The 22,466-nt window shown below is 39.8% G+C and overlaps 1 protein-coding gene across 1 annotated transcript; it reads left to right on the forward strand.

The window, feature by feature from the left end:
• The first annotated feature begins 785 nt into the window (after positions 1-785).
• On the forward strand, positions 786-17,631 carry LOC136541692 (protein REDUCED CHLOROPLAST COVERAGE 1-like). The gene is made up of 26 exons (XM_066533711.1): positions 786-1,206; positions 2,695-2,801; positions 2,901-2,962; positions 3,231-3,323; positions 3,554-3,626; positions 4,827-5,198; positions 5,312-5,379; positions 5,491-5,622; positions 6,468-6,509; positions 7,321-7,845; positions 7,928-8,085; positions 8,223-8,757; positions 8,912-8,974; positions 9,132-9,233; positions 9,325-9,642; positions 9,731-9,823; positions 10,027-10,128; positions 10,213-10,317; positions 10,684-10,817; positions 11,473-11,656; positions 11,899-12,030; positions 13,419-13,531; positions 13,694-13,784; positions 13,861-16,184; positions 16,270-16,335; positions 17,283-17,631. The coding sequence occupies exons 2-24, from the start codon at positions 2,741-2,743 to the stop codon at positions 16,054-16,056; spliced, it is 5,754 nt and encodes a 1,917-aa protein (XP_066389808.1). The 5' UTR covers positions 786-1,206; positions 2,695-2,740; the 3' UTR covers positions 16,057-16,184; positions 16,270-16,335; positions 17,283-17,631.
• Positions 17,632-22,466: the final 4,835 nt, after the last annotated feature.

A 22,466-nucleotide genomic window follows, 5' to 3' on the forward strand; every position in this document is an offset into this window, starting at 1 on the left:
TGACTTCCATACTAATCATGGCTACCTACACTTCCACAAGCAAGGTGGAACTAAAGGTTTTTCACTCCCTCTCTTTGCTCACGTGAATACGGCTTTAAGATTTTCCCCGAAATTTCAGAATCTCTTGTTGGGCCAAGCTCATATATTCCATTCCAACAGGAATCCAGAACGAGGAGGGTTACGTTGTGTACGGAAGTGGTTCAGAAAAGGATGCATGTCTGGGTTCAAAAGGCAGATGCATATGACTGCCCATTTATTGGCATGTTTTTGCAAACTTCAATTTTTTTTCTTTCGTTCTTTAATATCTTGAACTTACTGTGGCCACACCTGTGGGGCTTGGAGGAAGCAAAACGAGCCAGCAGGGGCACAAGTTCCACCTCGTCAGTTCATCACCCTTCCCTAGATTGAGCGACCCAGCTAGAGGAAACCCCCACATGCACTTTAATGTACAGTGTTACTCATCAGACGCCCCAGAACTCGCCGACAACGTGAAGACTTGGAAAGCGAGGTGATGCTAGAGCGCACTGCTCACAGATCGATCGAGCTGCCTGCGAAAGCGGAGATGACGATGACGACGATGAAGAAGAAGAGAAGAGCAGCAGCTGGACGCATCCGTCGTCCATGGATGGACTTGGAGCAGTGCCGGAGGAGAGAGGGGGCGGCTTTGCATTCACGGTTTTGCATGGGCCCGGCCGGGGGATTTGGGGGCCCGTGAGTGAATCCGCGCGCGAGCGGGCGCGCGATAGAGATATAGCATGAGGTGCAGAAGCGGCCAATGAGGACCCTATCTGAATCTCCACCAATCCACCCTTATCAGCCTCAGCCCTCGGCCCCCCTCGCTCGCTATCATTCTCCTTCCCTCCGCTCCTCTGCCTTGCCACTTCTTCCCTTCTTCCTTTCCACCGCCTCTGCTCTGCTCACCTCCCAGGGCTCCCCCCCACCTCGCTCCCTGCAGCTCTATCCTTTCGCTCTCTTTCTTTCGTTCCCTCTATTACCTTCTCTCTCTCTAGCTTATCCCGACAAAGGCGATAATGGCAACCTCCAGCAGCACCGTCTAGCTGTGCCCGCTCTACACAACACAACACGTCCGCTGTTCGGTGTCGGTGCTCTCTCCTGCAACTACACTTTGCGCAGCCTTAAGCGAGGTCGTCCAGATAACACACACAGGGTTCTGAGGAGCAGCAGCAGCTGGGCGCCAGCCCACTGGTAAATTCTTGGACCTCCTCTTGTTTCTTTGCCGTCTCATGCATCCATGCTCATGCTCGGCACGCATTTGGCTCTCCTCTGTATTGCTTCTGTGCTATCTATGATGACTGTGAGCACTGAAACACTGAAACATGGAGCACTGCTCTGCTGCTTCTCTCTCAGCGAATTGCTTGTTGCAATCTGATGCTGTGTGGTGTGTCCTGTCATGCCTGCCTGCCATTCAGAACTCTTGTTTTCTAATAGGTAGCAAGTGAACGTTTCAGTACTACCGTTGTTGCATACTAAGCTAGCTACTGCTTGTGTGAGAACGGTGAATTATGAGCACCTCTGCTAGCGATGCCTAGCGTAGGCGTAAAATTATCATGAGGAGGCCCAACCGGAACCCGAACCCGTCCCTGTTCTGTTCGTCGCAATATCTGTTTCTGCTCGGCAGGCGCTATCACTTGGTGTGAAATTTGGTACCAGAAAAACGAAGGCAAACAGAGCTAGTTTTCTCTTGGTCCACAGGCTGCGCTGCTCCATGAAAACCTTATCCCTTCATTTTCTAGTTGGCAATTGGCATTAACACAACTAACTTTCTGAATTACTTCTTCCAGCTCCAGTTTACATACATCTATACTTTTGTGCAGCACAAGCTAAGTCAGTCATCTCTCATCCGGTGGTGGTAGGGGCCGGGGGTAGAGTCCCAAAACTGTTGCTTACTCTTCTTTCTTACACCATTTATCGGTATTTTTTCTGGTCAGTATTCGTGGCGTGGGCCGGGCAGATACATGTACACACGACCAGTGTTTCTCTGTCACGGCTAACTTTTACCATGAAAATGCCATGCCCACATGTCAAGGACAGCTCCCTAATTTGTCCTCACCGTGCTTTTCCGTCCCTGTAACCATTTCTTGACGCTCGCTCTCTTCCTACAGAACATGTGCCACACGCATGTTCCTTCTGAATAGCCGTGTGAAAACATGTACCTGCTGTGCCTTGTGCTGTGGTGATGGGCTCACGGCGTGTTACATGCAGATACATTACTAATACTCTAATAGCACCGCCTTTTGCTAACAATCATACCATCATCATATCACTATGATGCCATCATATGGTACTAATAACTAGGATATAACAAGGAAGGAAAGCGAGTGCCTTTTCTTTTCGGTTGTTTGGCGGCCATGATGGTTGCTAAGCAATGAGCATGCGACTAAAGGTTGCATTATTAATCCGCTCTGAAATACTAAGACAGAAAGGCGGTGTGTCGTTCCATATTTTTCTCAGCATTTGATTGAAGATAGAAAGGTTGGAAGAAGCGTGTTAAATAATCAAGGTGTATCTAGTGAAAGTGAATCAGATCTTGCTGCATGCCCCATGCACTAGTATTACTCTTGTTTAAATCCAAGTGCTTGACGGCCATTCTATATCTAATTGTTTGTGTGGCAAACCTTCAGTTCAGAGCATGCAATTTTTTAATTATGTTTCGGTTTTGTTGCTGTTGTGCAGTTGGGCTGCTTGAGCTGAGCTTGCTCGCTCGCCGTTGGGCGCGTGCATGGCGCCCAAGAGCAAGCGTGGGAAGGGCAAGGGCGAGAAGAAGAAGAAAGATGAGAAAGGTGAGTGCTTTTCATCTTCACTATATAGTCTTAGTTTCCTCTTAGCCATTGTTTAATTTCCAGCTTATCATTTTTTATTTCATCTTGTGATTGTTACAGTTCTCCCTGTCGCCATTGACATCAGTGTGAACCTCCCGGACCAGTCTCATGTCATTCTGAAGGTTTGGTTTCCGAGTCCTTGTCACACCATTCTAGTTGTTCAATCTCCTCATTGCAGTTTCCTCGTCTGTCCCCTTAAATACACAGTGAGAATAGAGTTCGATCTCATTCATTGTATTACATAAGTACACCCACGAACAAGGCAGCGAATTATGTTTTCTATTGCAAATCACATATTGAAACTGCAAATTATAGTTTCATTACACTAAAACCAGCTTGGTCGTATTCATAGCATAGCTTTGCTCCATATTTGCCTGCTTCTTTGTTCAGGGGATTTCAACGGACAGGATCATCGATGTGAGGCGGCTGCTCTGCGTCAACACCGCCACGTGTGCCATCACAAACTACTCTCTCACACATGAGGTAAATGCCAAGTACAAGTTGTTCTGGGGCAGCTGGCAGCAGCCAAAGTCAATTTGGGTTGGTGGAGGAAAAAATGAGAAAGTTTCACAAGAAATTTAGAACACTCTGTTTTTTTCAACCTACGTGGTGTTACTGTCACATTATCTTTGCTTTCAGTTATTTGTGTATTTCTGGTATTTCCAAAATGTATATACAGTGATTACTATTCATCTTATTTTGCTTCCTTGTAGATACGTGATGGTGCCTTGAAGGATACCGCTGACATTGCTACACTGAAACCGTGCACGCTCACGTTGGTGGAAGGTATAAAAACCAAGATGCCCTCCATTCTACTGCATTAGTCTAAAAATCAATTATCATTTATCAAGAAATCTGATGATTTAATGTTTGACCAAATTTGTTTTAAAAAATATAATTTATAATGTCAAATTGGTACCATTAGATTAATTATATAATAAACTTATTTTTTTCACGAACGAGGTTTTAAAATCCCTTTTTCATTAAGGCTTTGTTTGGATGCATTAGTATCTACTTCAATCCACGTGTGTTGGAGTGGATTAGAATGAAACTTTGTTTAATTCCATTCCAATCCACTTCAACCCACGTGGATTGAAATGAATACATGCGCATCCAAACAAAGCCTAAGAGGACATATAGTAAATTTTTAAAGATATAAATGTGAATACTATTTTTTATAAATTGGCTAAATTTGATCATATCAAGAAGTAAATTTTACAAAACGTGTGTCCAAGTTTTTTAAAAAAAAAATACATTTAAGAAGTTATATCACAAAACTACATTTCATGTATCGCAGTACATGTATAAGGAGTTGCATATTAGGAATACATATTGAATGTGCGCTAGTATCACAAATGTACAAATGTATACGTAGTATCCAATGTATGACAAAATATAGGTTCTACTCATTTAAAATTCTTTAAAAAGTATAAACATAACCTTATTTTTTGTGATAAAATTACATTCTTTGATAGACACAGACACTTTGTTTGAAAAATAAAAAATCTAGAATTAAATGCTGCCATTTTTTATGTTTTGATTTCTTGAACTAGTATTCATATTAAAATAAATGAAAAAGTTTGAAGCTGTCAAAAGTTTTAACTGTTGGAAATGCCAAACACTAAAACTAATTTAGATATTTTTTAGAAAGTTTGAGTAGTTCCTTGTTTTTCCCATGATAAAATGTTTAAAAATAGCCAAAAAGCACCATTGTCTGAAAAAAGAATAAAATCTCTCTGACCATCGTCTGTTTCAAATTATAGATCGTTTTGACTTTTTTAGATATATAATTTTTGTTATACACTTAAATATACAATATATCAAGATACATAATAAAAATTGTATATGTAGAAATGCCAAAACAACCCATAAGTTGAAATGGAGGGAGTACCTTTTTCCAGTTTCGATTTTTCAAAAATACCCTTTCATCAAAAGGAATTCTCGAAATAATAGTGCTAATAATAATTAATAATTTTAAAAATGCAGAGGAGTACAGCGAGGAGAGCGCGGTTGAGCACGTCCGGCGTCTGCTGGACATCGTCGCCTGCACCACCTCCTTCGGCCCCGCGCCGCCACCTCCGCCGCCGCCGTCCCCCAAGGACGCCGATGGCGCCAAGGAGCCCTCCAGCTCCAGCGCCACCACCAAGGCCGCCGCATCCGCCTCCTCGGGCGGGCGCCGCACGGCCTCGCCGCCGCCGCCCTCCGCCGCCGCGAAGGAGTCGTCAGCCGCAAAGGAGGCAGCAGCCAAGGAGTCCGCGGCTGCGGCAGAGCTGGAGGCTGAGATGAGCGGCGCGTGCCCCCGCCTCGGCGCCTTCTATGAGTTCTTCTCACTCGCCAACCTCACTCCGCCACTCCAGTGTAAGTGGCAGCCTCTCGTTATCTGCAATCCGAAGCACGCATGGGTTATTGGAGTGAAGACGTCTAGCACCCACGATTTGTTGCATTTACGTAAAGTTCTTGATTAATTTCAGTTGCAAGGCGAGTGTTGCAGCCTCGACAGGAGGAGCAGCCTTCGGATGACCATCTCTTCTTTCTTGAGGTAAAATGGCTAATAAGTTGCATCTTCTTTTGGCTCATTTGTGCTAGAATGCCTCGTTTTTTTGTTCTGTGGCTGGTGGCCTTAATTAGAGAATCATCTGGTGCTTTTCAGGCAAAGCTTTGTAGTGGGAAATTCATTGTTATTGAAGCTCGACGAAAGGGATTCTTCAGTTTAGGAAAGCAGCGAGTCTTGTGCCATAACCTAGTCGATCTTCTGAGGCATCTGAGTAGACCATTTGATAATGTTAGTCTATCTCCCTGAACTTCTGGATTTTTTTCATAATTGGTTAATAGTATCTTTTTTTTTTAGAAAACACAGGAGAGCTGCGCTTCATTGCATTAGAGAGAGAAAAAGGTCCCATACAACTCCCTTCTCTCATACGGGGACCAAATATGAGAGATAGTTCAACAGAACAAAAACTAGCCTATGAAACAGAAAAGCACATGACCAAAACTTGACCTAGCTGTTTAAATTACACCAGTTAGGCCTAGGCCTTGCAGCTTCTTAGCGCCAGCCAGATACCAAAGGCTGTGTTCGTCTTTGAGGTCTCTCATAAGATAGTATCTTGAATGCTGAAGATATTTGACCTTGTTATTTAGTGCCCACCTTGTAATTATTACTATTTTCTGAACCATAGCAAAACTGATTCATAATCCAAGGAGGATTTCAGGATCTCCTTCACTTTGATTAAAATGACTGATATCTGTTTGTGAAGAGTGTGTGTCTTTCTCAGTATCGAAATATACTCAACTGGCATAATTTTAGGTTTAGCATGATAAAACCTTTTGTGGGATTGCAAATCAAAAGCAATTCGTTTATGCCTAATGCTGTTTTAATAGTAATGTGGACATGCTGTTGCAGAAAGTAAATTCTACATCCGTGTTTCTTTTATGATCGTGTCATGAGAAATATTGGAATCACAAATTGCTAAAGTGCAACAGAGTCATCTAATCACCGGCAATTATAAGTTGCAAGATTTTCCATCATACTTGATGTTTCATACTACTGCCAATATGTTCCATGTTGCTAAGTTCTTTCATTATGTCTAACTTTATGTCTATCCTTTTTGTTGTTTGGATATGTTTTAGGCTTATGAAGATCTTATGAAGGCATTTTTGGAACGAAACAAGGTTTGCTATTACCTCATTCGTTTTCGATGTTGGAAATTATCAGGGGTGGAGCTAGAATTATCCCAAGCATAGGGCTAGTAGTGCCGTCTTAGCCTTTATCGCTCTAATCCATTGATTCTCAGAGTATTTTGGTTTAGCATTCTAGTTCTACGCCTAGGGCTAGAGCCCTAGGCCAAAGCTGCTGTAGGCCTTCACCCCTGTAAAGTATTCACATTAGTTCTATTAGAATTATGTTATATGATCAGGCATGCATTATAATAGTATGGTTGATTTGAATCAGAACTAGTTAAATGTTAATGTACTTGTACTTCAAGTAGAAAATAAAAATTTTGGTTGTGTTCTCTTCTGGGAATACCTTTTCTACTCGTATAGATATGCTCATGTACCTTCATAACCTGTTTCAACAATATTGGTTGCATATAGTGCTTTCTGCTTTTGTTGAAGCACCTTAATTCAGCACTCATGTATTGCAAAAGTGTTGAATCTTCATGGATAAGTCCAGTTTTCTGGTACCCAAGTACTTCTTTCCAAATTATAGGTTGTTTTGGCTTTTCTAGATACATAATTTTTACTATGTATCTAGACATAGCTTTATCTCTAGAAAAGCCAAAACAACCAATAATTTGGGCCGGAGTGAGTACATTGAGCTATGCTGCATCTTTGTTTGATAAATCTTTCTCTTATTCCATTGTTATGTCCTTAACCTAGTTGGTGTCTTTCTTACATTGCAGTTTGGCATTTTTTTGATATAAACCTTTCTCCGATTCGATTGTCATGTCCTTACCTAGTTGGTGTCGCTCTTACATTGCAGTTTGGAAATTTTCCTTATGGGTTTCGTGCAAATACATGGCTTGTTCCTCCAATTGCTGCCCAGTCACCATCAACATTTCCTCCTCTTCCTGCTGAGGATGAAACATGGGGAGGCAGTGGAGGTGGTTGGGGGAGGGATGGAAAGAGCGACATGGTGCCATGGGCAGATGAATTTCTCTCTCTCAAATCCATGCCTTGCAAAACTGCTGAGGAGAGGGAACTCCGTGACAGGAGAGCATTCCTACTTCACAGCCTCTTTGTAGATGTTGCTATCTTTCGGGCTATTGCAGCAGTAAGGCATGTAATGGAAAGTACAGAGTTATCGGCATCAACCAAGATAGATGAAGTTTTGTATTCTGAGGCAGTGGGAAATTTTAGCATCACTGTCACAAGAGATTCTTCAGATGCAAGCTGCAAGTTGGACACTAAGATAGATGGAAACAGAGCCACAGGAATGGACTCTAAGAATCTTGCGGAAAGGAACCTTTTGAAAGGAATAACTGCAGATGAAAACACAGCTGCCCATGTAAGGGTTCTAAATTAAGGTTGCCTTGTTCATATTCTGCACAAACTATAGTAATTTCTTATTTTTCTCTCTAATGTTGCAGGATGTTGACAGTTTGGGCATTATCAACCTTAGATATTGTGGGTATGTTGCAGTAGCAAAGGTGGACAATATCGACAAAACCAAAGTAAACTCTTCTATCAAGCCTATGAATATCGCAGATCAACCTGAAGGGGGTGCACATGCATTGAACATTAACAGGTTAATAACAAGAGTACAGCAATGCTTCTATGTTATTCTCTAGATTTTATTTGTGCTTCATCCTGTCTTTTGTTGATGAACTGCTCATTTGTTTAGTTTGAGGATGCTCTTTGTTGATGAACTGCTCATTTGTTTAGTTTGAGGATGCTCCTTAATGAAGCCACTTCTACTGGGGAGAAGAAGATATCAAACCTTTTACAAAATCATAGGCAGGAAGAACTAATTGCGGCACAAACTTTTGTTGAGAAATTATTGAAGGGAAGTCTTCAAAAGCTTGAGGAAGAGGAAAATGTAAAAGAGTCATTTATGAGATGGGAACTTGGTGCCTGCTGGGTTCAGCATTTGCAGGATCAGAAAAATTCTGATAAGGATAAAAAGCAAGGTGGTGAGAAGGATAAGAAGAAAACAGTGGACAAATCTAAAGAACCAAAGATTGAAGGGCTAGGGAAGCCTCTCAAAGCTCTTAAGAATGTGAAAAATGTTAATTCTGCTGACCTGGGTTCCTCATTGGGGCCCAAAAGCTCTGCAGAAAGCCAGAAAGACAAGCCATCAGATGTTGAATTGCCTCAAGGAGAGTCTAGTGCTTCTGAGAATGAAAACCTGCTGAAGGATTTATTACCAGAATCTGCTTTTACAAGGTTGAAAGAATCTGAAACTGGGCTCCACCAGAAGGTGATGCATCTCTTTTCAATACAACTGAAAAGTCAACTTAGCTTTATTTGTATTGTGTTTAACTGATGAATGGTAAAACAGTCTTTGTTGTACAAATGCTCATTGTATTATAATTCTCCATGAAGACTGTAGAGTAACCTTGTTTGTTGTACAGTCACCACCTGAGTTGATTGAGATGGCTCTGAAGTACTACGATGAAGTTGCACTTCCTAAGCTGGTATGTATCGATATCTGAGATTATGAGTTTTATGACAAACCCAGGGGAGCATCTTCTCCTGTGGTCAAGTTTTTAATGGCATTATGAGTGATAGATTTCCATGTGGCATTTTTTTTCCGAGTCAGAAGCCTAATAACTAATCAAAGAAAATATTCAGGTTGCTGATTTTGGTTCTCTGGAACTTTCACCTGTTGACGGTAGGACCTTGACTGATTTCATGCATACCAGAGGCCTACGGATGCGCTCTCTAGGACGAGTTGTAAGTTTCAAATTCTGGTTTACATTTGATAGAATGAATGCCTTTCTTTCCAATTTCTTTGTAAATGCTGACTAGATAACTATCTGTATAGGTCAAGCTTTCAGAGAAGCTTTCACATGTTCAGTCCTTATGTGTGCATGAGATGATAGTGCGTGCTTTCAAGCATATCGTCCGCTCTGTGATTTCTGCTATTTCAGACATGCGACAATTAGCACTAACAATAGCTGCAGCGTTGAACTTACTGCTTGGTGTTCCTGAATCTGATGTCTCTGGAAGTTCTCCTAATGTACATCCCCTAGTATGGAGATGGCTGGTGACCTTCTTGAAAAGGAGATATGAATTTGAGCTCATGGAGAAACATTACCATGATGTGAGGAAATATGCTGTCCTTAGAGGACTATGCCATAAGGTAAAAGTTCATATTTTTTTATCTTTTTTATTATAAAAATTTCATCCTGATGTGGTGTGCTCTAATTGAGGATAATCATTGCTTTTAGGTGGGCATTGAGTTGGCACCCCGAGATTTCATTATGGATTGCTCTTTCCCATTCCATAAGCAGGACATTATTAGCCTGGTACCTGTACATAAGGTAAAGTTTGCAAGATAGGGTTATTATCCTTCTGAAATTAATTTGGTTCATCATATCTAATCAGTTATATGGTTTCTGTGATGAAATGTACATCAGTCATGATCACCAGTAGTTTACAGCTTTTTATATTTATTAATATTTTGTTAGCCTTAACAGGAAATGACATAAAAATGCAACTAACTTGATTTTTCCATAATATGCAGCAAGTTGCATGCTCATCTGCAGATGGTAGGCAACTGCTAGAATCCTCTAAAACTGCCCTTGACAAGGGTAAACTTGAAGATGCTGTCAATTATGGGACCAAGGTATCTTTCTAAAATCACGTGTAGATATCACATCTTTTTTCATATAATATTCATTGATTTCTATTTTTCTCTACGATAATACAGGCTCTTTCCAAGCTCATAACTGTATGTGGTCCCTACCACCGAATGACAGCTGGAGCTTATAGTCTGCTAGCTGTTGTTTTGTACCATACTGGTGATTTTAATCAGGTATATTGTGTTGCAGCTGAAAATAAATCAGATCATTTGATAAATTGCTAAACATTTTCAGACAATTCTAGGTGGCTACAACTAAACATGGTTCAAAACAATGATTATATATGCTTACACAATATGTTAAAGGATTAAAGTAATCATAGCACTAAAAGACATATGATACATTTCTGGAAAATAAAATAAATATGATATCTTTTAAGGAGAAATTGTGTTACATCTTACATGTGTATGGTGAAACAAAGTACCAGAGAGCATGTGATGACTAATCAATTGATGATTTTAAGGCCAACGTTCCTGTAGATAATAAGCTTTGTGACAGTGTCTGTTCTAGCTTTTGACATGTTAAAAAAAATACTGCAGGCTACTATTTATCAGCAAAAGGCCCTAGACATCAACGAGAGGGAACTTGGACTTGACCACCCTGATACTATGAAGAGCTATGGAGACCTTGCTGTGTTCTACTACCGTCTGCAACATACAGAATTGGCCCTAAAGTAAAGGCATATTTATAGCATTCTTTCATTTTCTGTTTCATGAATATGATCTATAGTTTCATAATAATAGCCTAAAGGACAACAATAGTCCTTTTAGGTCTTAGCTAAGTTAATACCTTATCTCTCACTATCTTCAAGATCTAGATTGGCGTTAATATTCTATCTAGTTTATTCATATGGTGTTAATGATATTTGGCAAGAGACAAAATGAAACATATTTGTTATTTCTGTCAAGCATGCATTGATTTGTTTCTGTTACTCAGTCTAGATTTTTTGTTCAAAAAATTGTCACATGTTCAAAAAATTTGTTATTTCTCTCATGTCGCAGATGATGATTCCTTTACAAATATGTTAATCTACAAACATCTGTTTTTTTTTCATTTTTTAGGAAAGGTTGGAAAGGATAAAGAGAAGTGTCATTTTTTTATTCTACCAATTTTTTTGTTTAGTTAGGTCATTGGTTTTTCTTTATGATCTTTGTCTATCAGGTTATATCTTATGTTCTGCTAAAGCTCAAATATTTGAAAATGAAAGGATTTTTTAAAACATAAGTGGATTGTACTTGTTTGTTTGATAGTCCTTGTTGAATGTACAGTTCTGATGGTTTAAATTAACTGCAACAGTATCTGCAATATTAACAATTGGTGTAAATTAGGTATGTCAAGCGTGCGCTATATCTGCTGCATCTTACGTGCGGGCCATCTCATCCAAATACAGCTGCTACATATATCAATGTAGCTATGATGGAAGAAGGATTGGGCAATGTGCATGTAGCTCTAAGATACTTGCACAAAGCTTTAAAATGCAACCAGAAATTGCTTGGGACTGATCATATACAGGTAATAATTATATATATATATATATATATATATATATATATATATATATATATATATATATATATATATATATATATATATATATATATATATATATATATATATATATATATATATATATTATAGAATATGATGTTTCCTTCTTGCAAGGCCATGCTTAATATACTTGGCATATAGTTTTTGATTGATTCACTATTTTTTTTGAGAGAATTTTCAGTTGATCTATTTTCTGTTATCTGTAGACTGCTGCCAGCTACCATGCTATAGCCATAGCTCTCTCATTGATGGAAGCATATTCCTTGAGTGTTCAGCATGAGCAAACAACCTTGCAAATCCTTCGTGCAAAGCTTGGACCAGATGACCTACGAACTCAGGTATGCTTTCTTGAAATATGATTGCTACAACAACAACAACAAAGCCTTTCAGTCCCAAGCAAGTTGGGGTAGGCTAGAGTTGAAACCCCCCAAGGGCCCCTAGTCATGGTTCAGGGACATCAATAGCTGCTTTCCAAGCACTCCTATTCAAACATAGATCTCTAGGTATATCCCAAACTTTCAAATATCTTTTTATTGCCTCTCCCATGTCAATTTCGGTCTACCTCTACCTCTCCTCACATTATTAGCTTGGCTTAGGGCTCCACAATGCACTGGTGCCTCTGAAGGTCTCTTTTGGACATGGCCAAACCACCTCAACCGATGTTGGACAAGCTTTTCTTCAATTGGTGCTACCCCTAGGCGGTCACGTATATCATCGTTCCTAACTCGATCCATTCTTGTGTGACCACAAACCCATCGCAACATACGCATTTCTGCAACACTCAGTTGTTGAACATGACGAATCTTTGTAGGTCAACATTCTGCTCCATACAACATAGCGGGTCTAATCGCCATTCTATAAAACTTGTCTTTTAGCTTTTGTGGTGCCCTCTTGTCACAAAGAATGCCAGAAGCTTGTCGCCACTTGATCCACCCTGCTTTGATTCTATGGCTAACGTCAGCATCAATATCTCCATCTCTCTGTAACATCGATCCTAGATAACGAAAGGTGTCCTTCTTAGGCACTACTTGACCTTCCAAACTCACATCTCCCTCCTCCTGTGCAAAAAGTACTGCCTACAATTAGAGGTCATTTTTAAATGCATGTAGTCGAAACAACGCTTCACTACTTGTATTAACTTAATAATGAAATTGGTCAGATAAGAATAATGTCACTATATAGCCATCAGAAGTACCTCCAAAAACTCTGCACTAATGGAATTACTCCCTTAAACTGTCCTTTATACTCCACAGGAATATAGGTAGACAACTTGGTTGTCCTTCAATTATTCCAAGTTTCCCACTAGAAATGATGCTTTTGTTCATGAGAGTGGTAGAATCATTTATAGCTAACCACAAGCAGAAGAAAATTATGAAAAGCTCAATAAAATTGCACCACTAATTATATATGGGGATGCTTCAAATGTCTAACCAAAAGGCAACTGAGGTGAGTTGCATATTACTATACAGATTTATAGTCATTAGTCAAAATGTACATTACAGAGCATTTCATTGTCCAAGATGACACGTGTAGTTTTTTTTTTCGAGAATGTGCCAGTTCCTTTATTTTGTGAAGAAAACATTCCCTCCTTTGTGATATATAAAACGAAAAGTTTGACCACCTAGGAGGAACTAGGTGGCTTTATATTAAGGAGAAATAGGCACCCAGATTTGCCTAGACAAGGACTCGGGGGCATTCATAACCTTTTAGCCTTTTCTGAATGCAGGATGCTGCTGCTTGGCTTGAATACTTTGAGTCAAAAGTAATTGAGCAACAAGAGGCTGCACGGAATGGAACTCGGAAACCTGACGCATCAATAGCTAGTAAAGGACACCTAAGGTGAGACCTTAACTGGATATTTCTCACCAAAGCATATAATAAATCCTTGGATAAACTTCTGTTCTGCACTAGGCTAGTACACAAAAAACTTGTTCACTGCTATTTTGATGCCCCATTTTAGATAGATATTCAGATATTGTATTGACTTTTACTTTGGTCCAGTGTATCTGATCTTCTTGATTACATAAATCCTGACCAAGAGAGCAAGGGAAGAGATTCTGAATCTGGAAAAAGGAGATACTCAAGCATAAAGGTTGGTTACCTATAGTTCTTTCTGCCTTAATTTGTTTTCTGTCTAAGAATTTATTCACCCATACTCATTCTGTCAGATTTTATCTCATTCAAATGAAAGTTCAAATGGAGCAAGCCCTGAGATATCTCCAAGAGATTCAAATCTCATTATAGATGAGGAACAGCAAGTTACAGAGCCATCAAAAGATGACAGTACTAAAATTATTTCTGAAGCTGAGGTTAAACAGACTCCTGAATCATTTGAGCATCCAGCACCTTCTGAGCTACAACTAGATATAGCTGAGGTGAACATTAATGCACCTAAGGAAGTTATTGAAGTTGAAAATTCAGAACCTGAAGATGGTTGGCAGCCTGTTCAAAGACCTAAATCAGCTGGGGGTCCAGGAAAACAGATGAAGCATTATCGCCCAACCACCAGAAAGGTGTATGAACCTGATAGTCATGATCCAACATATACTTCACAATACAAGGCAAGGAATTCCTATTCAAATAACCGGTATTATTTCTTAAGGAAGAGAACAGTTGTACCTACAACGTACACAGATCCTCAGCAGCATGTGAAAGTTCAGACATCTGGTGCCAGGTTTGGTCGCAAGATTTACAAGGCTGTGACCTATCGGGTTAAGCCAGGGACTGCAACCACAGAGGTGCTAGATACTTTTAAGAGTACAGAGCAGATGAGTGGTAAAGCAGAATCCCAGGTAACATACTCACAAGCACACAATCCTACCTCAACAGATCACAAAGAAAGTGAGTCACATGGAACTTTAGTTGCTAGTAGTGGAAATGCTCCATCATACAAAGATGTTGCATTAGCACGCCCTGGAACAATTGCCAAGACTCAAATACAGAAACCTAGAGATGATGTACCACAGAACCAACCATCACTTGGTCAGATTATTGCACAAGAAATGAAAGATTCTTTGGTTGATTTACTCAAAGTGGAACAGGGACCTGTCTCTGCAAATACCAATAATTCCAAAGAAGAAACCAATGTGCTAGGAAAACTCCAGAAATTAGAAGAAACAAAATTCTCTGAAGGAGAACTGGAGATTGAGAATCTGGGCAAAGACAGGTTACAAGATTTGCCAATACCAAAGGCTGAGGAATCTGGAATTGGAAGTGAGCCTGTAAATAGTCCAAAAGATGCCAATGTGTTAAGTAACACAAGTCAAGAACTATCAAGTAGTAACAATGATGGTGCAGCCATTGAGTTTTCTGAGTCCACTGGATCTGTAAAAACTGAACAGACTGAGAAGTCTGATACGGAATTTTTTGAAGCTCTACCCCGCAGTATAGAAAATATTTCAGTTTCAGCATCTACAACAAATGCAGGGAGTCTTGAAGGTGTTGGAAGTGAGAAGTTCAAACCTAACTTAGTGCTAAGTAATATTGATTTGAGAGAGATGCCTAATAAGAAGCTATCTGCTTCTGCACCACCATTTAATCCATCTCCACCATCTGTACTTAGCCCCCTTTCTGGCAATGTTGGTCTCCCACCACCAGGTGCCATTCCAGGAGTAGGACCTTGGCCTGTGAATGTATCCCTGCATCCTGGTCATTCAACTATGGTGCCAAGTGGTCCTCCTTTGTGCACTTCTCCTCATCATTTGTACCCTCCCGCTCCCCGATCTCCTAATCTCATGCATCCTGTGCCATTTATTTATCCACCATATAGTCAACCACAGGTGGTTCCAAGCACCACATTTCCCATGAACACTAACATTTTTCGGCCTAACCATTATGGATGGCAACCTTATATGGGCCCAGCGCCATCAGAATTTGTGCCAATGTCGTCATGGTCAAGTAGCCATACAGTTGACTTCATTCCCACGCCACATGTTGTTGACCCTATTTCTCAATCTTTAGCAGATAAACATATTCAATCTGATGCAGCTGTTGTTAGTATAGGCCCTTCACTGGACAGTAATGCTGCAGTGGCCAAGGAGGAGATGGAGACTCCTGCAGTGGTAGTAAGTGGCAATTTGATAAGCAACAAACATGATGATCAAGATAAACAATTAAAGGATGCCATTAGAATTGAACTGAGTCCTGACATGCAAGAAGACAACAGGCATGATGAAGGTAGTTTCAGGATATATGTTAAGGGGAAAAGCCGTCGGAAACAAACTCTGAGAATCCCAATAAGTTTGCTTAACAAGACATATGGGTCACGCTCATTTAAGCTTGTCTATAACAAAGTAGTCAGAGAGAATGACATCTTCAGGCCTTCGAGTGTGTCATTTGCTGAAGTTGTTTCATCTGGCAACTAGGCTATGCAAATTCTAAAGCATCTAATATTGGCATTAGTACCCAAGAGCAAATTGTCATGGATCTCCAATTGAAATGTACTAAAAAGAACTTATTTGGAAGGCAGCATTATTCTCATACCATATTCCAGGTAATGAGAAATTTGGTTCATAAACTTTCCCTGTTTATCCATAATATTCCATTCATTGATATGCTAGTTGTCAATATTTTTGCAGATATGAAATCCCATCACTCGAAACTATTCAAAAAGGATAAATGGTTTTTTTTTTATTTCAAATACGGTATGTTATCTTTGCAACAATTTCTTTGGTTATTTCATGTTTGACTCCTCTGTCTCTATTTGCTAGATCAGTTTTTATTGCAGTTCTAACTACTTCCATATTCTTCAAATCAGCTTACATAAATCTGAGCATTGTTAAATATTCTTCCAATCAGCATACATAAATATGAGCATTGTTTTAGTGCCTTTGGAACTTCTGAAGAGAGATGTTTATCATTGACAGCATCTTTGTGTACTAGTTTTCGATGTTTTATGCTGTAAAATCAACCATATCATAGAGTTCTTTGGAGCAGAAAGCCCTTGCAGCATTGATCCATCAGGATTATTGGTACAGTAGTTCCAATTAGCATGTGAAACTTGAGGACATAATATGACTTAATTAACTCTGTAGAAACGAGAGGGACAGGAGAAAATTTTATTTTGTAAATACAGTCGAAGAACATCATTTCAAATTGTTATGCCGCAAAGTAACAAGATCTTCACCTGTTGAGTATTGTCTCATTTTCTGATTCAATTGTAGAACTGTGATTTTACCCATTTTTGTATATATAGACAGCCTTCACCTTAAATTTAGTGTTAGGACTTAGGAGGCACCATATGCAGTTCCTTCTTATTTTACATTATTGACTTTTTTCTATTTTCGTGAGATAACTTTGACCACACTTTTTACACTTCAGTACTAATAAATTATAACAAAATTGACATGTTTGAAAGCATTTCAAAAGACAAATCTAGTCACATAGTTTATGTAGCCAATCTTGATCATTTAAACATATCACGGGTGACCACTGATTCTGGAGCATAAAAACTAATAGAACAAAACTAATATAGAACCTACATAGCATACAGTAAATCTCCTTTGAAAGTTTGAATTATCTATATTATGCTCCAAGTTTTTTTGGTGATTTGTTATACACTGTTAACCACTCTATTTACACCACATTACAGGTGTCGACAATCCTGTGTAGAGTCCAGAAGACTTGGAAAGAGTTTTGTGAGATCCAGAACTAATAGGAGATGGAAGTATTACTAGTAATACTAGACTGTCTAGACAGGCTGATTTTTCTTCAAATTTTGATAGATTAAGAGAAAGGAATCCTCTTCAATTTTTGGAGCTCACTTTTGGGTTTTTGAAACCTAGCGTTTAGATTTTGTTTTCTTTTTGTTGCGCTGCCGCATCTAATAATTGACTTGCCTTTTTGTTCTCGAGAAACTAACATTATTCTTTTTTATATAACAATAATACTGTCTATTCAGTAAAGCTGCTTGTTTGTGGATGCGATTTTCCCCCCCACTAAACAAGAGGCAATTTGATATGATTAATCCATATATTTTGAATTTGAGGGCTTAGTGTCAGGTCTGTTGTGAAGTGCAAAACGCATGACTAACTGCCGTAGATATTGTCTTACATATTTTAGAGACTGATCCAATGCGACACCGACATGTTTCCATTTGGTTGGCATTTTTTAGATTTGGCAACTTTGTATCTTGTAGACTGACTGTGTTTCTTGGCGCCAGGCCAGCGACAGGCTTAGCGTGCCTAACCGTTTCTAACAGTTAGAGTAATGCCATGCTAATAAAAAGGGAAATTCAGCACATCATGAAAATTTGATATTATATGCATTCATAAGTAATATAATCGCAATTTATCTTTGTCCATCACTACTTGGTCCATTTTCATACGTGCATCTGTCTCTGTACAGACAAAAATGGGCATTATATGCATTCATGAGTATATATAATACCGGAGTTTACCTTTCTCAATCTCTGATTTGTTTCATTTCCATACATACATCAAAAGCATTCTATGATGATTTTTCAAAAAAAAAAAAAAAGGCATCTCCATGCGGAGAAAATCTAGACAAAACACTAGTAGATAGACTAGATGAGGTGGTGCAGCAACCCTAAATGGAGTTAGGCATTGCCTTTTTAAACAGAGAGACCGAATAAGAATACAGTTTTTAAGGATTATACGTGTCTATATGCGTGATCATATATGGTTTTGGTGATTTGGATGATAACACAAACATTAAGAATAACATGTGTATTGTCTTAGACAAGTGGCATGAAGAAACGAAGAACAAATGGAGAAATCAACAAAGGAAGACTAAGTAAGGAAATTAGACAAGACGAAGGGGAACTTGCAGTACTAGATACCGCCACTGTTGAGGCCGAGTGGCTTCGTGAATTCCTTATGGATTTATCGGTAGTAGAAAAATGTATACCGACTATTTTTATGAACTGTGATAATCACACTGTGATAATCAAGATGAACAGTTCTAAGGATAACATGAAGTCAACAAGGCATGTAAAGAAGCGGTTAAAATCTGTCAGAAAATTAAGAAACTTCGGAGTGATAGCATTGGACTATGTCCATACGTCTAAAATTCTGGCAGATCAATTCACTAAGGGACTGTCACGTAATGTGATAGTGCATCGAGTGAGATGGACTTGAGACCCACATGAAGTTTATCATGGTAGCAACATATTCTATTTGATCAGAGATCCGGTGAAGTAGAATGATAAAACAAGCCAGTAGTAAGCTATGAGAAAAGATCCTTAACTTAGGCCGGTTTGGCCCTTAGCAGCCATGCACATGGAACATAGCCACATTTTTCATTCTAGAAATGTCATTCCGAGAATAGTTTTCTTCCCACGGTACAAAACCATCTAAAAGTACCATACCAGTGTCATACCATGTTCCTCGTTCCTCGCCCCTATTAGCCCCGTTCGGCTTACCTTATAATCTAACTTATTTGACTTTTTTTTCAGCTGGAACAATATTTTTCTCTCACTACAATTCAATTCAGCCATAACAGCGTTTTTCAGCCAAGCGTTTGGTCACTTGCTATACCAAATCGTTTCGGGGACATGGCTGCTCAGGTTTGGTCACTTGCTATACCAGTAGTACCGTTCGTTACAACGCTTCGGACGATCCAGCGATGGAGTCGAGCAATGTTGGACAATTGGCTAAAGCTAGGCCGTTGGAAATTATCTACGGTCACTGTTCAAAACACGCCCGACGAGTGATTTAGCCAAAGAGAAATACAACACATCGAATAGTTGGACTTTATCCAGCCAGCACATAGTGTTGTGGCACTGCTCAAATGAACAGGTCGGGCACATTCCGGCTAGGTGAACAAAGTCACTGTTGAACTAATACATCAGCAAGATCTACATCAACTACTTCAATGGCTAGTACGGGTAGGACTATCAGACCAAGGAAAATTTTACCTCACCGGATTATCCGGCTAGTGCTACTTTTTTCAAACTTTGGCTAACGGTTAGCTATGGTGGATAAGCTAAATATATGGGTTCCTATTCACTTTCTTAAGGTAATTGGAGTGCCCAAATGCTGCTGGAAGCTAGAATATATAAGCCATTGTACACTCTATCCGGTCTCTCATGTGCATATTGATCAAATCGAAGTCATAGGGTCAATCTCTTGTTCATCTTTGTGAGGTTTAGGCCCTAGAGCTTTAGAATTCGAATGTGTTGGTATATTGGACCCTAGGTACCCTTGCTAGAACCAGATGGGCCAAGCCTGCTGATGAAGAAGCCTAAGTCGGATGAGTTATATCTACTACTTGAAAGACAAGATATTGACTAGATAGCCTTGGAAGCATGGGCGGCGCCAGGGGGGGTATGCCCCTGTATTCCATGGAATATCCATGATTTTTGTGACAAACACAAATATATGTATACATATATAATGATACAGCATGTTAGTTTGTTGAATGTTGCAAATATGTAGCCCATAAGCCCAATAGAACAACTAGTAGCAGCAGCCCACGAACTTAGAAAGATAGAAACCCATCGACCGTACTTCCGTCCCTGTCTCTTGCTCCCGTCCGTCGCTCGCATCGATTGGAAGGGCGGCGGCTGCACCGACGGGCGGCGGCACGGTAGGTCGGCTCTCCCCCTCGGCCCTTCAGCCCTCGCCCGGTCGGCCCCTCGCCCATCGGCCCTCTAGCAGTCGGGAATGCGGCAGCGCCTTGCGCCCGGCGCTCCTCTAGCAGCGGTGGCGGCGGCGGTCAGTGGTCTTTGCAAGCTCTCCCTCGGCTCCGGCGTCCAGGTGTCCGACCCTTCCCCTCGGCACCTCTCTCATCTGCGGCTTGAAGCAACAGCACGACGAACACAAAAGACCCCAGATCCATTCTTGATTCTTTAGAGTAAGAATTGAAGGTTCCGTTTTCTTTTTTTTTGTTGCATTGTGTTCTTTTTTTTGAAAGAAATGTTGCATTGTTTTTCTTGTAAGGTAGAGAAAGAACTTATACTTTGATTATTATCAGGAGTGACACCAGGTTCACTTTGCCCGGTGCCTTGTTACCAGGGTAAAAAAATAAATTTATCTAGCATATATTTTAAGAAAAATATATATATACTACTTGAGCCGTGCACCAGGATCAATTTTGTACTGGTTTTGTCCCTTATTACTATTGCATATGCATTGAAAAAAATTTATACTTGGAATACCCCGCCGTGAAATTCTGGCTCCGCCACTGCTTGGAAGCCAAGTAAATCATGTTAGTCTGCTTGATCCGTTGAGATTACCTTATAAACAAATTAAGTAAACCATAGATTCAAGTCATTCGTCATTCCATTGATAACCCTACCTCCTCCTCCCCAACTAAATAAGAGGAGGTAGGGGTGGCGATCCATTTGATAGATCAATATCTCATAGCTAGGAATCCTGCGCATACTCATCAACGCCCCTGTAAACATGAGCATGGGCAGAGACAAGGGGAGGCAGGCAAGCCCCCCCCCCCCCCCCCCCTATGAATGTAATCTCCACTGAATTTTTTGAAATTCAAATAAATTTTGAAAATTTAACATTGCTGGTCCCGTAATATTAAAAAATAACTTCCTGGCTTCGCCCCTAAACCTAAGCATATGAAGCAAGACGAGCATTCTCCACTGAACATAAGGTATTTCGTACCTAAACCATTATAAATGTATGTCTTTTGTGCCATCCTTCTAATTCCCTACGCACAAAATGCTGATCTACTACTTGTCGGAGGATAATTCCTACTATAGTTGGTGCATCACATGTTCATCTTGTTTTTCAACACTACTTCAACAGCACTTTTCAGCGAAGTAACTTTATTTTTCTCTCACATCAAACCAGCACTAACATTAGCGTAGTCAAAACGAACATTCCGTTTTCTTTGCATCTACTATAAACCAAGCGGCCAGTTGCCCATTTTAACACGTCAGACTGACCTAGGCCTCGTTAAGTTGGCGATTTTTTTTTAGAAATAGTACTGTAGCACTTTCGTTGTTATTTGACAATTAGTGTCCAATCATAGTCTAATTAGGGTCCAATCATAGTCTAATTAGGCTTAAAAGATTCGTCTCGTGAATTTCGTCTAAATTGTGTAATTAGTTTTATTTTTTATTTATATTTAATGCTTCATGCATGCATCCAAAGATTCGATGTGACGAAGAATCTTACAAAATTTTGCAAAATTTTAGAAAACCTAATATACAAGTTGGTGAGCATGGGGATAGGGATCACAGGAGCTTGGACGGACACCTCGAGAACTGCACGCTCACGAGTAGAATACTCCAAATCCCAGAATCCGGTGGGCGGTGGCGCCCAAGCCCATGTTTAGGGGTTGTTTAGGTCCCTCCAAAACATCAAAATTTTCAAGTCACATCGAATCTTTGGACGCATGCATGAAGCATTAAATATAAATAAAAAATAAAACTAATTACACAGTTTAGACAAAATTCACGAGACGAATCTTTTAAGTCTAATTAGACTATGATGGGACACTAATTGTCAAATAACAACGAAAATGCTACAGTGTCGTTTTGCCAAAATTTTTGGCAACTAAACTGGGCCTTAGTTCCAAAAATTTTTCTCAAAAAGTGCTACAATAGTCATTACATCGAATCTTGCGATACGTGCATGGAGCATTAAATGTAGACGAAAAAAAAACTAATTACACAGTTTTGTTGGAAATCGCGAGACGAACGTTTTGAGCCTAATTAGTCCATGATTGAACACTAATTGCCAAATAAAAACAAAAGTGCTACAGTAGCCAAATTCTCAAATTTCACCCAACTATACACCCACCAAACTAGAAGCATCAGTTCCTGTGCCGGATTGGCCAGCTCGTGCGGTGG

The sequence above is a fragment of the Miscanthus floridulus genome, chromosome 3 (assembly GCF_019320115.1).
Source record: "Miscanthus floridulus cultivar M001 chromosome 3, ASM1932011v1, whole genome shotgun sequence".
NCBI lineage: Eukaryota > Viridiplantae > Streptophyta > Magnoliopsida > Poales > Poaceae > Miscanthus > Miscanthus floridulus.